Source organism: Quercus suber, unplaced genomic scaffold, assembly GCF_002906115.3.
Source record: "Quercus suber isolate HL8 unplaced genomic scaffold, Cork oak 2.0 scaffold_313, whole genome shotgun sequence".
NCBI classification, from domain to species: Eukaryota; Viridiplantae; Streptophyta; class Magnoliopsida; order Fagales; family Fagaceae; genus Quercus; species Quercus suber.
The window spans coordinates 413,913-431,390 of NW_027069769.1; the positions used below are offsets into that span (position 1 = coordinate 413,913).

Sequence of the window (17,478 nt, forward strand, 5' to 3'; positions counted from 1 at the left end):
ACAAATCACCACACTGAGCCGCGAAATCCACAAAAACTCAAATTTTTGAAAAATTTTCTAAGTCTTTTTCACGACTGCAGCCTTGACTTGCTAGTATACCACGAAAACTCTCGGAGTGAGCTTCGCGACTGGAGCATGCGACTGGACTAACCCGCGACCTAGTCACCAAAACAGGGCAACACTGTTTTTGAAATTTTTTGACTATTTTGTAAAAACAAAACACTTTCCAAAAACAAACTAAAACACTTAAAAATCATTTTGTGTTTAATCAACACAGATTGAGCTTGTGAAAACACATTTAATCAAGTACAATCACACAAATGAATATGGCATTCATTGAACATAGACTTGTGTGTTGTGTGTGGATATCAAAAATGAAATAGTCCTTAGTCTAATGTGAAGTTTCAATGATCAATTCAATCAAGGCATACACAACTAGCACTAGATAATGTGACCTATCTCAATTATAGAAACATACATATATGACCTCCCACAAGCACTTGATAACAATTCTTTGAAGCTTTTCATTTGGCTCTATATTCAACATATCATTTGCACTTTTTGAGCAAAGAAAATCTCTTTTTGAGATAGATGCCTGAAATTTTTGACATTTCAATTGATGAGTTAGCCTTTGGCTTTTTGGGCATCAAATATTTCATTTTGGTCGCTTTCCCTTTTTTCTAGTCAAATACTAGTATGTGCAATAGGCTTTTGCAGCTCTATATCTCTTTTCATTTGGAGATTTACATTTAGAGAGCTCTTTTAAGTATAAAAATAAGAAGTGAAAAGATATATAGGCATGAGTTTGTGCATGTCTCAAGATCAACAAAACTATTCACTAGTCATTCATGACAGGGTTGAAGATCTATTTACAATAGTCACATAGATTACAGAATTTCTTCTACAATGATATGAGTGCATGAGAGACAAGCTAAGCTCATTAAATGCACAAAGCCATTAGTACAAAGGTACAAGGCAAAACATGCTTTAAGACAAAACTCAACAAAACCGATCAAACTTTTTGGATTTTCTACTTTTTATGTGTTTTTTGGATTTTTGACACAAAAGCAGTAAAAGATTGATCAAAAACATAACAAAGATGTAAAACATTTGAACCAAAGACAAACACACACAAAAAATAACAACCTAAATACTAGCAAGAAGCACACAACCAAGCAAATTCGCAAACATGGGAAGTATTGATGCATGGACATGTTGTAATGCTTATGCATGAGTACCCTTTGTCACCCACACGTCACGTGCATTTGAGGTGATATCCTTGATGGATTGGGTACGAGAGTTGGGACTGTCAAACCTTCGTGTGAAGCTTTCCAAGCAATTGGTGAAGGCACCAATCATCTTCATCACATCCATCATTCCTGGATCACGGTTTTAACTTCTTAGTTACTCACCACCCCAAGACCTCATGTCATTTCTTCTCTCTCGTGACCGAGGTGCACTTGCATTGTTGTCTGCTCTCAGCTTTTGACAGTTGGGTCTGGTATGTCCTTGCAATCCGCAATAGTGACAAACATATTCCGTTCTCGGACCCTATTGTGATCTTGGAACTGATCTCCCTTTAGCTCCATATTTGGATTCTGATTGATTACGGGACTTATTTATCACCAGTTGATCAGCCACATTCTTCTTCTTCTCGGCCTTAATTTTCTCAGGATTGGACCTATCCATAGTCGTCTCCTTAGCCGTCACAAACTTCACTTCTTTAGTGACCTTGGCTGACGAGCTACTTCCTCCGGTGTATCCTAAGCCGGACTTGTCTGAGGCATGTTTCTGGGATGAAATAACATCGTCTAGTTTGCTAAAGGAGACTCTATCTACCTTGGCATGAGCTTGCACTACCTCTTGCTCAAGAAACCTCACTTTTGTGTAAGCTTCTAATAGCTCACCATTAAGTGCTTCAATCTCACACTTTGCCTCCTTGTATCTTACCAGCAGACTTTTGTAGTCTTCCTCAACTCTCTTCATCTTCTTCACAGCCGTCTTTGCCACCTTTGTATATTCACCTAATTTCTCAAGAAGTAAGGCGTAATTCTTTTGAAGACTAGATGTATCTTCTTCTTCTTCAGCCTCTGATTCTTCAACAATCCCAATGGACTCTAAATCAAAATATTTGCCAAGTTCCTTCACAAGTGAACCCAAATCATCTGATGACTCCACATGTGCAATGGTCATGAATGCGGAGTAGTTTCCTTCTTCGTCATAACTCTCTTCAGAATCAGAACTCGAAGAGTCTATATCACTTAGCGTTGTGGCATACGCCTTGCGTTTCTCTCTCAAGAAATTTGGACACTCCTTCTTGAGATGCTCATGCCCATTACATTCAAAACACACAATGTCTGAAAGAAATTGAAAATCCTTTCCTTCTTTCCTCGTAAGCTCTTTTCTATCACCTCTTGAAGATGAAAATTTTCCTTTGTTGAATGGTTTCCCACTGTTCTTCATCTTCAGAAATTTGCGAAAGTTTTTTGCAAGATATGCTACTTCCTTCTCCACTCCATCTTCTTCGGAAGGATCATCCATTCTTTCGGTAATGGTTTTAAGAGCAAGTGATTTACTTGTCTTGTGGAAAGGCAGTCCAAGCTCATATGTTTGGAGAGACCCAATCAGCTCCTGAATTTTGATCTCATCCAGGTCTTTACTCTCTTCTATGGCTGTGACTTTTTCTTTAAAGCTTTCAGGCAAGGACCTCAAGATTTTTCTCACCACGTTAGTATCTTCAATCTTCTCACCAAGATTGAGCTTAGCAATGACAATTTCATTGAGCTTCCCATAGAATGAATCAAACGATTCATCTTCACCCATCTTGAGCTCTTCAAACTTGGTGGTAAGCATTTGGAGCTTTGTGTCCTTCACCTTCTTAGTACCTTCATATGTAGTCTCCAAAATCTCCCAAGCTTCTTTGGCTACAGTCATATGAAAGATCCTGTGAAATTCATCAAGAGACACACCACAAAAAATAGCATTTAAAACTTTATTGGTAGCATTGGCTGCCGCAAGAGCTGCCTTATCCCAGGTGGATTTTTCAGCCTCCAGCCTGGTCCAACCTATTTCAACCGCATCCCACATGGTGTCATTAATAAAGCATAAAAATGTCCTCATTCTAACTTTCCAGAAGACCTAATTGTTACCATCAAAAAATGGTGGAACATTTAAGGATTGAGACCTATCCATCTCACAAAGGGTCAAGGATCACACTCAAGTATTTAAATCACAACAAGTGTACCCGCTCTGATACCAATTGAAAGTTCAAAATGTGTATAAAACACCCTTGAACGTTTAAACCCCAAATTATAAAATATCAATTCAAACTTATAATCAAACAATTAATGTGCGGAACATGAACAGAAGCCAATCACAGAATTGATAACTAATCTATGCCAAATATAAACACATCCACAGCAGTAAATATAAAGCAAAGATAAAAGGGAAGAAATATGCAAACACACAAACAACACACGATGTGTTATTGAAGAGGAAACCGAAGTTCTTGACGTAAAACCTCTCCGCCGCTCTCCAAGCGGTCAAATAATCCACTAAAGAATGTAGTTGGGATACATGAACAGCAGAAGACCCTCCAAGCCTAATCTACCCAAGTACCTAAGCCCTCCAAGCTTCTTGCTCCAACGAGGTTACGCCGAACCTATTTCTTCTTTAGCTTCCCAGATTCCACTACTAGACCATAGCATCAACCAATGTATATTGGTTCCTTCCAAACTGCTTTTCTTAGCACCAAATGAACCTTCTTACAGACGTAGGTGTGGTGAGATAAGGATTTGGTCAATGACCTCTCAAGGATATGACAATGGAGAGGAAGAGAGTAGGCGAATTTGTAAAGTCTCTAAGGTAAAGATTAGGGATGAGGCAATCTTATTTTTCTCTAGAGTTTCTCTCACAAAATTCTCTCTGGAAGCTCTCTCAATTTAGTGGGTATAAGGGTCTATATATAGTGGTGTGTGTTTGGAATACAAAGAGACAGTTTTTGCTAAACAAGGCTGATTGGTGGCTTGACCTCACGACTTGACAAAGTCACGAGTTCAAGTTGCGACGTAACGGCCTGGCCAGCTTGAGACTTTTGTCCTGTAGTGCGATAGCTGGCACGACCCTTCAGCTCCCCATGTGTGCATCTCACGTGCCTGCAGTTGGCGGCTTGCCAGTCGAGAGTCCTAGCCGCGAAACCCTGCTTTCTTGCACATACTTGAGCTTTTCTTCACCACTTCTCACACACTACCCTTACAATAATCTCACCTAAACACAAGGTTATTAAGTACTAAATTACAAGCAAATTGACATGGAATAAAGCCAATAAGATGGTTGATAAATTTAAACATTACAGTAGATGATAAACCAAATGATCTGCTTGCAATGTCGTAGGCTGTTGTTAGCCATTTGCTTATAGTAGTTCCTCAATTTTCAGTAACACTTTCAAAACTTTTGCAATTATTCAAAGGAATAAATGGCAAGTAATGTGCAAAGTTGTTATATATTAGCGTAATTTATTTTAATTAATAGTGGATAAGGAATGATAAAATATATGTTTTACTGATGGTTGTACTTTTTATCTTCAAACCAAAATATTAATCAATTTTTAGTGTAGGCGAGAATTAAACTCTAATCTTTAACTTGTTCAACTATCAGAGACTTTACCCCCAGTAAAGCTAACTGGAATCCACAAAAAATTAGTTTGGAATAGAATTAGTTAGATATGTTTGGATTAGAATGAATTATAATTAGTTTTATTGATACATTATAGGAAGTTAGTATTTATTGTTCATCTAATTAATTAGAAGTCAATTTTCTGTAAATTCATATGTTGACAATGAACAAAAAATAATCATGATCTACTAAATTATAAATTGTTAACTAGAGGTCTGGACTTTTTTTATGTAGTCTATTTATCTAGGAGGTAACAAAGTAACCAATAAAAACTTGGGTGCATAACAATTTGGAATCAAAATATGGATCAATGAAGCAATTGGAGCAAAATGTTATCTCCCTTATCTCTGGTCTGCAGCAAATGAAACAAATTATGGAGAAAACCACTCAGTTATTCAAGAAGTTCAACATGTCTCCATCTCACGGAAGGAGAAAGCTTGCAAGCTTATGAAAAGGCACACCATGATTATGAAAGACACACTAACAATGGAGAGTTTCAAAATAATGGCACAAAAGAAGGAAAACTACAATCGGAAAGATGTAAAAGTAAAACAGCCTTCCAACCTTTCTATCTCTACGTTATTCATATGGAAAAGCTAAATGCATGCTTTTCAAAAAAAAAAAAACTTGAAGAATGTAAGAAAGGGAGGCAGATCAAATCCAAAATGCCAACATGTATGAAATCAAAGAGTTCTTCATGAAGATTGAGGAAGAAGAAGAAGAAAAACCCTTGATGACAAGGGTGTCTTCTAGAAGAAATGAAAAAGATATGTTTTGCTGATTTAAATAAATTAAATTGAATTAAGATTAGTTAGATTGGTTTGGATTAGGATGAACTATGATTAATCTTATCAATTAGTTATAGGAAGTTATAATATATACTGTTCATCAATCTAATTGGAAGTTAGCCTTATATAAATTTATATATTAACAATGAATAAAGGGTTGTCATAATTTCCTTAATTATAAACTGTTAACAATTATAACTTGGAAATTTGTACTCCCTTAAAACAGTCCATTTATGAAATTAAGAGATCTTGATTCCCTTAATGCAACCAATAAAAAATTGGGCACATAACAAAACCGATCCAATTATCCAAATCATTTTTTTTTCATAAGTACTTCTTCTTGTAGTTGATAGGACATGAATGTATTGACCCCTTATGATGAATTAACCAATTAATTAACCTAATTAATTAATTAATTCAATTAACAGGCAATACGCGTAGCAGGACAAATAAATCACCAACTAAGTTAATATGCAGTAAAAAATAAATTTGACACGATGATTTGTTTACAAATGGGGAAAATCTCCAAGGCAAAACCTCACCAAGTGATTTTAAGGTTACCACTTCCGAAAAATCACTATTATCACAATAAGCGATTACAAGTAAAGGAATCCCAGTACCTTATACCAACCTACAGTTGAACCCTTACCCCAATATCCAATTGGAGTTGTTCTATAGTGATAATCTCTCATTTTCAATGCACAGCTCCTAGTATGTGACTAACCAATTGATACACAGATCCAAATACGTGACTAACCACCAACTTAAGAAAGATGTTGGCTACAAAATTCTTTAATTCATCAACACAATGAAGATTACGAAACTCTTTGGTTACAAAACTTTATGGCATACAAATGCAGCAGCTTCTCCAAGAGAAAAATGAACTAGGGCATATGTCTCCGGTTACAATATGCTTGTTAAAAACTTTTGCATTAAGTTGCATTCACTTTCATCGGCTGTGACGGCCCTTAAAATAATCCTTATATATGTTTAGGGTTGTGAGAAAAGAAAATCTAAACATGTATACACGAATATGTGTGAAATTAGAGCTGAAAAAATTATTTTCATAAATCTCAATAGATAAATTATCTATCAAGCAACTATTGATCATCGGGCTGAAGATCCCTTTTAAACCTTGATAGATGCTATCTGTTGAGCTAACTGACGAGTTTTAAAATTCAACACTTCTTCACTTGTTTCTTGGACAAATTTGTGTGGCTTTAACACTTGGACTTAAAGTCTTGTTTCTTGAAATATTAAACACATCCTAGATCTACCCAATTACAAGTAAATTATGTTTTGTCAAAATATTAGTCAATTCTAGATGATATATGTTCCTAACATGATTCACATATGTCCTAACAGTAGTCAAGGGAACAAACAGTATGACAAATGAAGATGTTTTGTAATGCTTATGCTATGCCACCAATTGCAAAGCGATCCACCGATAAGTAATAGTTAATTGGGTATACAGTGTATGATAAAATTTTCACATAGAACAAAAATAAATAAATAAATAAAGAATTTGAGAAACTTAATATATATTTAATTGAGTGAACACATAGATTTAAATTTTTGGATTGCATAGTATTTATATATATATATATATATATATTATATTAAGTCCTTAATTAGAGGCTCTATATAACGTCCCCCCCCCCCAAACCCCCAAAACTAGTAATGTTATCAAGACCCCTTTTATGTTTGGAATGGAGACAAGGTGCATGTTTTTGAAGCCCACACAAATGTGCGTTTTTGAAGCCCACACAAATGTGCATAAACCCGCAAAACTCACACGAATTAAATGATCTTGAAAAAAAAATTCCCAACAATGTAATAGTGCCAATGGTGTGTGAGGTTCCAGTGGTCATGGACTTGTGGGATTCTCAAGGATGAGATTGACATGTGATTTCCATGAATGGTTTATAAGAGCTTAGGGATGAGGCATGTTGAAAGAAAAACTCACATAAGGGAGAACTATGTTTGTGCCCAAAAACTATGAGAGAGATCTTATAGCCTACAAAGAAGTAATGATTTGCATTTAAAGGGAGATTATTAGGTATATACATGTAAATAAAAGACTCTTTAAAAAACTAATATAATATTGTTAGGTTCTAAAGATTTAGGATTTTATGTATTTAGAACTCTAATTTGTATTGTTGGCAAACCATGATCAAAACAGGTTGTTTAGTCTTGTTTAGGCTTGCTCAAAGTTGGGTCTTTCATGTAAAGTTGGAATCAATAAGCTGCAGATGCATTAGTGCATTTCGGCCTGGCTCGATCAATCGATCGAATTTTAGGCATAATGTTTTTCTACAAAATTTTCCAGTTTAGCCCTAACTCATTAAACGTTTTGAGTTTTTTGTTTTTACCCTAGGTATATAAAGAAAAACCTTAGCCACATTTTTAGAGTTTCTCTAGTTGTATTGTTACTCATACTTTACTGTTTTGTGTAAATCTCTTGTGAAATCTAGAGGAGTTTTCCTTTACACAAAGCTTAGGGTTTTCAAAGTAGAGATTACTTCAACATCTTGATGATCAACTCGGTTGCTACCATTGAACCTTAAAGAATATCAAGTGTGGGTGCTTGTAGCTGATTGGAGAACCCAAGAAAGAAGGAGTCCGTGGATTCAGAGCTTGCACGTAGTCGTGTCAATAAGTTCTACTGGTGGGTAGCATTAGAAAGTCAAGCGGGGAGCTTGTAAGTCCTTTTGTATGAATTTCGATTCTTTCAAAATAGTGGATTCAGGTTTACCTTGAGGATAGCTAGATCAAATCCTCCCCAGGTTTTTACCGTGTGATTTCCTGGGTGATCATATCTTTGCGTCTTTTATATTTCCGCTGCTTTATACTTTTGATATGATTGTATGTTTGTGATAACCTAGAATTGCTTAAATTGACTAAGTTAATCACTTGGCTAATTAACTAGGTTAATCTGGTTGTTTTAAGGGCTCTAAAACCGTTCAAGTGGTATCAGAGCAGGTAGCTCTCTTGTTAGAGATTTTTTTATCTCTGAGCTGATCCTTGGCCCCTGTTGTCATAGATTCTTGGAAAATCATTTTGCTTATATATCAACTTGTCTACTTATTGTCTTTGCCTCTTGTTGTCTTTGTTAAAACTTTCCTTGAGTATCTTGGCATAATCACATGTGATAAGAACTATTTATGCTATACTGGTTTAACCGCCTTAAAGGCACGTGATTCTTGTCTTTGGTATTTGGATAGTGGTTGTTCCAAGCATATGACATGAAACAAAGGGTTATTCAAAACTCTCTTTGAAGGAAAGATTGGGACAGTCACTTTTGGAGATGGAAGCAAATCTGTGATCAAAGGCATTGGAACTGTGGATATTCCAAGATTGCCAGTGTTTGAAGATGTTTGGTATGTTGATGGACTGAAGGCAAATTTACTCAGCATAAGCCAGATTTGCGACAACGGATTAAATGTTCTTTTCACCAAGTATGAATGTGAGATACTTGATGGAGGAGGTGACTGTATGTGTGTTGGTGTAAGGACAGCTGACAACTGTTATGATATAACATCAAGTGTGAACAACAAGTGCTTTAGTGCAAAGATTGATCAAGTAGATTTGTGGCATCAACGTTTGGGACATGCCAGTCATAAGCAGTTAGAGAAGATTTCCAAATGTGAAGCAGTTATTGGTTTACCTAAGTTTGAAAAGATAGATAAGTGCATTTGTAGACCATGTCAGATAGGTAAACAAGTGAAATCCAAGCATCCGTCTGTAACTAGTGTTCAAACTTCAAGATCTCTAGAGTTACTGCACATTGATCTCATGGGTCCTGCCAGAGTTCAGAGTTTGGGTGGAAAGAAGTATATTCTAGTTGTTGTGGATGACTTTACTAGATATACTTGGGTTGTGCTTTTGAAAGATAAAGCTGAGGCTCCTGAGAAGATGATACATCTGTGCAAGAAATTGCAGGTTGAGAAAGATACTGTAATAGCCAGAATAAGAAGTGATCATGGAAGAGAATTTGAGAATACCAAGCTGGCTACTTTCTGCAATGATCAAGGCATTCATCAAGAGTTCTCTTCACCTAAGACACCTCAACAAAATGGGATTGTGGAAAGGAAAAACAGGGTTGTACAGGAGATGGCATGGGTTATGTTACAGAACAAAAAGTTGCCCAAATCCTTCTGGGGAGAAGCTGTCAACACTACTTGTCATACCCTCAACCGTGTGTATTTCAGACCTGACTCCAAGAAAACTCCCTATGAACTCTGGAGAGGGAAGAAGCCTGCTGTCAAATCTTTCAGGATATTTGGCAGTGACTATTACATTCTACGTGATAGAGAGAACCTAGAAAAGTTTGATGCAAAAAGTGACAAAGGATACTTTCTAGGGTACTCTTCCACTAGTAGAGCATATAGAGTGTACAATTTGAGAACCAAAACAGTCATGGAATCTTCAAATGTTGTGATAAATGATAAAGTGAGTTCAGAAGCACCTTCAGAAAGCACTGCTCTTGCTCATGATAAGTCTTTAGAAGTTGATGATTCTCTTCCTACCTAGTATGTTAGGAAACATAGTGAGGAAGAGTTGTTGGTGTTAAATGATACAATTTCAGTACCATCAAATTCAGAACCATCCACTCCGGTTCGTGAAACTCAACAGGTACAAAGTGAGCTCAGTCCTCCATCTGAACAGAAAGGTACCTCCACATCTTTAGTTAAAGGTCCATCCTCTAGAGTGAGACTGAATCATCCTCCACAAATATATTGGGTAGTCTGAATGATAACATGAGATTGAAATCAAAAGTCTTGAATCTGATTACTCACTCATGCTATCTGTCCCAATTTGAACCGAAGAAGGTGGATGAAGCACTTCAAGATGCTGATTGGCTAAATTCCATGCATGAAGAACTTCATCAATTCATTCGGAATGATGTGTGGGAACTAGTTCCTAGACCGAAGAGTGTAAATGTGATTAGAACTAAGTGGATCTTTAAGAACAAATCAGATAAACATGGCACTATGATCAGAAACAAATCAAGACTTGTTGCACAAAGGTATACACAAGTGGAAGGAATTGATTTTGATGAGACTTTTGCACCAGTAGCAAGTTTAGAATCCATCCGGATACTATTGGTCATAGCAAGTCACCTAAACTTCAAGCTGTATCAAATGGATGTCAAGAGTGCTTTCTTGAATGAGATGCTACAATAAGAAGTATATGTTGAGTAACCTAAAAGCTTTGTTGATCCTCACAGATCGGATGATATCTACAAATTGAAGAGAGCCCTCTATGGGTTGAAACAAGCTCCTAGGGCTTGGTATGACAGATTGACTGCATATCTCACTGAGCATGGATTCAAAAGGGGATTTGCAGATATAACACTCTTCATAAGAAAGGATAAGACTGGTTTTGTTGTAGCTCAAATTTATGTTGATGACATTGTTTTTGGTGCTACTAATGATTCTCTTGCTCATTCTTTTGCAGATAAAATAAAGGCAATGTTTTGAATGAGCATGGTTAGTGAACTGACTTACTTTTTGGGATTGCAAGTAAAGCAAACAGAGTCATGAATCTACATTAATCAAGCTAAATATGCAAGAAATCTGGTTAAAAGATTTGGACTAGACAAGGCTGCTCATGCTAGAACACTGATGGCTGCTAATGCAAAATTAACAATTGATCCATCAGGTGAGTCTGTTGATGTTACTTTGTATAGAAGCATGATTGGATGTCTTTTGTATTTGACTGCTAGTAGGCCTAATATATCTTATAGTGTTGGTGTTTGCTCTAGATTTCAATCTAATTCGAAGGTTTCTCATTTAAATTCTGTTAAGAGAATTATAAAATATGTGAGTGAAACCTGTGATTATGGATTATTTTATAGCAAGGAGTCTAATTTGTCTCTTGCTGGGTTTTCTGATTCTGATTGGGCTGGGAATGCTGATGACAGAAAAAGCACCACTAGAGGATGTTTTTATGTAGGAGCCAATCTTGTGGCTTGGATGAGTAAGAAGCAAAATTCTGTTTCTTTATCCACTGCTGAGGCAGAATATATTGCTACTGAGAGTTGCTGTTCTCAGCTGCTTTGGATGAAAAAGTTGTTGAGTGATTATGGGATTCCTCAAGACACCATGGTTGTCCATTGTGATAATTCTAGTACTATAGATATATCTAAGAATCTTGTTCAGCACTCTAAGACCAAACACATTGAACTTAGATATCACTTCATTAGGGATTTGGTTGAAAAGAAAATTGTTGTTCTTGAGTATATCCCTACTGATCGTGAAAATGCTGACATCTTTACCAAACCACTTGATGGAAGTAAGTTTGAAACACTTCGTCAAGTGATTGGTGTGCTTCGGTGTCCCTAGTCTCTTTTGGCTTTCTTGGTCATTATGCTTCATTGCTCATTCATTTGTGACCATTGTTCTTTGATTTTTTGTGTTTTTTTTTTTTTTTTGTTCTAGGACTTGCATTGCATTACATTCATGCATTTCATTCTAGGATTTATTTGTTTTCTCTTTTAATAAATTTAAAAAAATAAATAAATAAAAAAAGAGGAGAAAAGCAAAATATGCTATGGCACTATGTTTCTTAGTTTTTGAAAACAAGGTTGGTCAATTTATTTACACATAACATGTCGTATGTACCTTGTTTAGCATTGATGAGCTTATTTATTGCACTTGACTAGTTGAAGTTTTGTAGTGCATGTTGTGTGGGAAAGATGTTTATGGTTTTTTATCACTTTGTCTTGATCTTGAAGTCACATGTTATTTGACTGTCGGACTTGATCCTTTTGAGAAAGGCATAAATAACCATCTCACCACTGTTCACTAGCCAATCATGAACACCTTAGTGCATATCATAAGATTCTGTGCTCGAGAAAGTGTAGCACATGCACAAAAAGAACATAAGGTGTAGCCTCAAANTTTCAAAACTGTAATTTTTCTCAAAATACTGTGATTCGCTGCCTGTTTCGATCGATCCATTCTAATTTTCAATCGATCGAAAATATTTAAAATTCCTTTTAAAACTTTCGGAGTGATTCGATCGATCGAAAGTAATTTTCGATCAATCGAAAGTTGTGAATCAGGTTTTTTAAACAGTACTCTTTAACTGATTCAACTTCTTTTTCAAAAGTTTTTTCAAACTTTCTTTTCTCTCTCTGACTAGGCAAGGATCTACAGTGATTTTTTTGTCGTTTTCCTCCAAAATTTTTGCAAGATTTCTCTTTCCTCAAGCCGGTAAGTCTCTTTTGCCCCTCATTTTTTAGTTTATTTGCATATTTCATGCATTTCTTCTCATATTTTCAGACCTCTATCATTTTGGGATTTTTGATGTTTCAAGCCCAATTTTGTGAAATTGATCAATAAGTTTTTATGGGGACAAGCTATAAACATGATCTTGATAGTTTAATTTAATCAATTTTGGGTTTTGTGGAGAATTGAAATTTCTAGGGTTTATAATTGTTCCGACTTGGAGATTTTGTTCAATTAAGTTGAAATTGATAAAATTGGATTGTTGATTAGATGTAATTAGGCATTATAATCTCTGTATTGTGTTTTGTAATGCTTAATTCATCAATGTGCTTCAAAAATTTTCAAGTGGTTTTCAAATTTTTGGGGTTTTTAGTTAGAAACTCTGTGCTCGAGCCAATTTTGTGCAATTGCACTTTGTTTACTGCATTAGTACATGCATCATGGCATTTTAACTGTTCATGCATCATATAGTTTTTTTTCTATATTTTTTGGTGCTACCTTGCAGTCTGCCCTTAGTTTTTATTGTTTCTCTTTTGGTTTTCTCTTGTGTCTCTGTCCTTTTCTTAGCATCATGCCTAGGAAAACTAGGGCTCGTAGGTCTGTCCCTTCACCTACTCCTTTCCCTTCATCTTTTGACCGAGAGAAATTTCTTCGTGAGAAAAACCAGGAAATCTTTGAGAAGCTGAACCTTAGGCGTAAGATATGGTCTGAGCGGTCTGTCATTCTAGATAAGTTGGATCCTACCATTAGGGCAAACTTAAAGCGTAGGGGCTGGTTACCCTTGGTGGATATTTCTGATCCTCCTCCACCTGCTACCTTGATTCGAGAGTTCTACTCGAACATCTCGATCCGCATCTATGATTCCAACACTTTAGTCAAGAGTTGGATACGAGGCGTAGAGTACATCATTACTCCTACAGTAGTGGCTGATGCTCTAGGGGTACCCTTGGTCCAGCACCCTGTCTACCCTTATGATGAGTCTCTAGTTTTGAGTGATGTCATGTCTTACATCACTAGGTCATCTATCCAGTGGAGTTCTGATCCTAGGATCACCACTGCTGAGCTTTCTGAGCTACACTATCCTTTTTTTAGGATAACGTGTCACTGTTTTTGACCTTTTCTCATCTGCACACCATTACTCTTGAGAGGTGTGTATTTTTGTACGCTCTAGTTACTAATGCTCCTATCTGTTTTCCCCATGTGTTCCTTCGTTCTTTGAATGAAGTGTATTGGAGTTCATCTTCTTCTCATGCCCTCACTACAAAAAACGCAGTTTTAAGCCGCGTTTTTTAGCCGCATTTTTGTAAAACACGGCTACAGGTCGGAGTTTTAGCCGCGTTTATGGAAAACGCGACTCCAGGCTAGACTTTGAGCCACGTTTATAAAAAACGCGGCTCCAGGTTAGCCTTTAAGCCGCGTTTTCTAAAAAACGCAGCTAAAGGTGACCTATAGCCGCGTTTTTTTTAAAATGCGGCTATAAGTCCAGCAGTATAACCTGAAGCTACGTTTTTTAAACGCGGCTTATAACCCTTTAGTGACGTTACCTATAGCCGCGTTTCTTGAAAACGCGGCTATAGGTCCAACCTTATAATATGTCACTGACCTTTAGCTACGTTTTTTGAAAACGCGGCTTAGGTCACCCTTTTGCGACGTTACCTATAGCCGCATTTTTTGAAAATGCGGCTATAGGTCAAGCCGCATTACTGAAGCTGCATTTTTAAAACGCGGCTTAGGTCACCCTTTAGTGACATGACCTATAGCCGCGTTTTTAAAAACGCCGCTATATGTAACAAAAAAAAAAAAAAAAAAAATTCAGCTTCCCACGTGCCCCCCCTTTCCCACCTACAACCCCACCTACCCCCACTTTCTTCTTTCTTATTTCACCTTCTTTCTTTTTTTTCTCTCTTCATTCACTTGCTTCTCTCTGTAAGGTACCTTCTCTCTTTCTTTTTCTTTTTCTTTTTCTTTTTTTTTTCCTTACTTCCTCACATCTGCTAACTCTCTTTCTTTTTCTTTTTCTTTCTTCCTTCTTCACTTGCTCCTCCGTAAGGTTTCATCTTTTTCTTTTTTTCTTTTTTTCCTTTTTCACATCTGAATAGCACCTTTTTTTTTCCTTTCATTTTTCTTTCTTCCTTCTTCATTGGGTAACATTTTTTTTCCCTTTGTTTGTTTGGATCTGCTGCTTTATTTTTTCTTTCTTTCATTTTTTTCTTCATCTCAAGCACACTGACTTGTCAGTAGGTCTAGTTTTTTTTTTTTTTTTTTTGGGTTATTTTATGTTTAGTTAATAAGAAAATGGAGGAGATGATATTGTGGATCTGTGCTTCAATTTGTGCTATTGTGTTGCTGGTATTGTGATTACGTTTAAATGGGTTTGTGTTTGAATTTAAATTTTTTGAGTTTGTTTGTATTGTGAATATGTTGTGTTTAATTTTGAAATTTTTGGGTGTGTTTGTATTGTGAGTATGGTGTTATTGATTTTGAATTTTCTGATTTGTATTTTATTTTGAATTTTTTTGGATTTGTGATTAATTTTGAATTTTGAATTTTGAATTTTCTGGGAAAAAAAAAACTCAGAATTTTTTTTTTTGTTTTTAGAAAAACCTATAGCCGCGTTTTAAATGCAGCTCAAAGCAGGCTATAGCCGCATTTTCTAAAAACGCAGCCATAGGCCCCAATATATCCTACCGGGTTAGAAACGTGGCTTCAGGTGTGACCTGTAGCCGCGTTTTTCAGAAACGCGGCCATAGGTCTGTTGCTGCAGTACTTAAGCCGGGTTTGTAAACGCGGCTATAGGAAACGCGGCTCTATCCTATAGCCGCGTTTTTGGGGTCTATAGCCGCGTTTTTTAAACGCGGCTATAGACCTAGATTTTTGTAGTGCCTTGTTCATCCTATTTTTATCCATAGGATTCTCCTTTATCTTGATCTTAGTGGTTTCCCTTCCTCTGAGCCTGTGCATGTCATTGGTCCTATAGGTGCGTCTTTTCTTAGACAGAGGGCTGCTCACCTTCAAGCTAGCTTAAAACACCCTAGGTCTACACCTTCTAGGTCCGCACCTTCTCCCTCTTCTTCTACAGGTCCTACTGGTAAAGATGTTCCTGATCCTGATGATGATGCTGCTGCTGCTGCTGCTGTTCCTTCACCTTCATCAGATGACTTTGATATCCGTCGTACTTTAGAGACTGTCATGACCGTTCAGGCGGCTCATAGTTAGATTTTGGTGGACTTGCTTGACGAGCTCCGTGCATTGCGAGCTGATCTGGCACATCTTCGTTCACCCTCACCACCTCCTTTTAATGATGGATTGTAATTGCCCTTTGGCATTCCGTCACAAAAAGGGGGAGTAGAGTTTGTAAAGGAGTTTTGTAGTTGGGGAGAGTTTTTTTTTTTTTGTTTTGAGGAGCTAGTGGAGCTGTTAGATTGTATTTAGGCGCTTCACCTTGTATATCATTTTTTTTGGGGATATTTATGTTAGGGGGAGTAACATTGATTGATATACATGTTTTCTTTTTTATTATTGTTTCTGTGGATTCACTGTTTATTGATTTATATTCTATGAGTTATTCATTTGATATATGTCTTTATTATGTGTTGTGTGAATCATACAAGAATGTTATACCTGTTTATATACTATTTTCTGTCACACATGCGTTTATGTGTTTGTTGAGTATTTCAGGAATAAACAGGTTGATTCAATTGAACTGCTGTCTACTCTTGCAACTGATGGATAGTAGTTAGGATTGAATTTTGGTTTTATGAGCATTATTTTTGTAAAGGGCTTTTTAATTGTAAACTTTGAGGTTAGTGTTTGTGTTTTATCACGGATTGCCAAAAGGAGAGTTTGTTAGGTTCTAAAGATTTAGGATTTTATGTATTTAGAACTCTAATTTGTATTGTTGTCAAACCATGATCAAAACAGGTTGTTTAGTCTTGTTTAGGCTTGCTCAAAGTTGGGTCTTTCATGTAAAGTTGGAATCGAGAGACTGCAGATGCATTGGTGCATTTCGGCCTGGCTCAATCGATCGAAAGAAAAACTCGATCGATCGAATCTCGGGCAGAATGTTTTTCTACAGAATTTTCCAGCTCAGCCCTAACTTATTAAACGTTTTGGATTTTCTGTTTTTACCCTAGGTATATAAAGAAAAACCCTAGCCATGTTTTTAGAGTTGCTCCAGTTGTATTGTTGCTCATACTTTGCTGTTTTGTGTAAATCTCTTGTGAGATCTAAAAGAGCTTTCCTTTACACAAAGTTTAGAGTTTTCAAGGTAGAGATTACTTCAACATCTTGATAATCAACTCGGTTGCTACCATTGAAGCTTAAAAAATATCAAGTGTGTGTGCTTGTAACTGATTAAAGAATCCAAGAAAGAAGGAGTCCGTGGATTCGGAGCTTACACGTGGTTGTCTCAGTAAATTCTGCTGGTGGATAGCATTAGGAAGTCAAGCAGGGAGCTTGTAAGTCCTTTTGTATGAACTTCGTTTCTTTCAAGATAGTAGATTCAGGTTTACCTTAAGGATAGCTAGGTCAGATCCTCCCCAGATTTTTACCGTGTGGTTTCCTGGGTGATCATATATTTGTGTCTTTTATATTTCCGCTGTTTTATACTTTTGATATGATTGTATGTTTGTGATAACCTAGAATTGCTTAAATTGACTAAGTTAATCACTTGGCTAATTAACTAGGTTAATCTGGTTGTTTTAAGGGGTCTAAAACCATTCAAATATAATATGGTTAAATTTCATAGTCAAAAATGTTAGGGTTAAGTGTTATCCTTATAT

The 17,478-nt window shown here is 36.4% G+C and overlaps 1 protein-coding gene across 1 annotated transcript; it reads left to right on the forward strand.

Moving 5' to 3' along the window:
• Positions 1 to 11,089: 11,089 nt before the first annotated feature.
• LOC136071450 (secreted RxLR effector protein 161-like) lies at positions 11,090 to 11,809 on the forward strand. The gene has a single exon (XM_065782768.1). It carries the CDS (start codon positions 11,090 to 11,092, stop codon positions 11,807 to 11,809), a length of 720 nt encoding a protein of 239 aa, XP_065638840.1.
• The last annotated feature ends 5,669 nt before the right edge of the window (positions 11,810 to 17,478 follow it).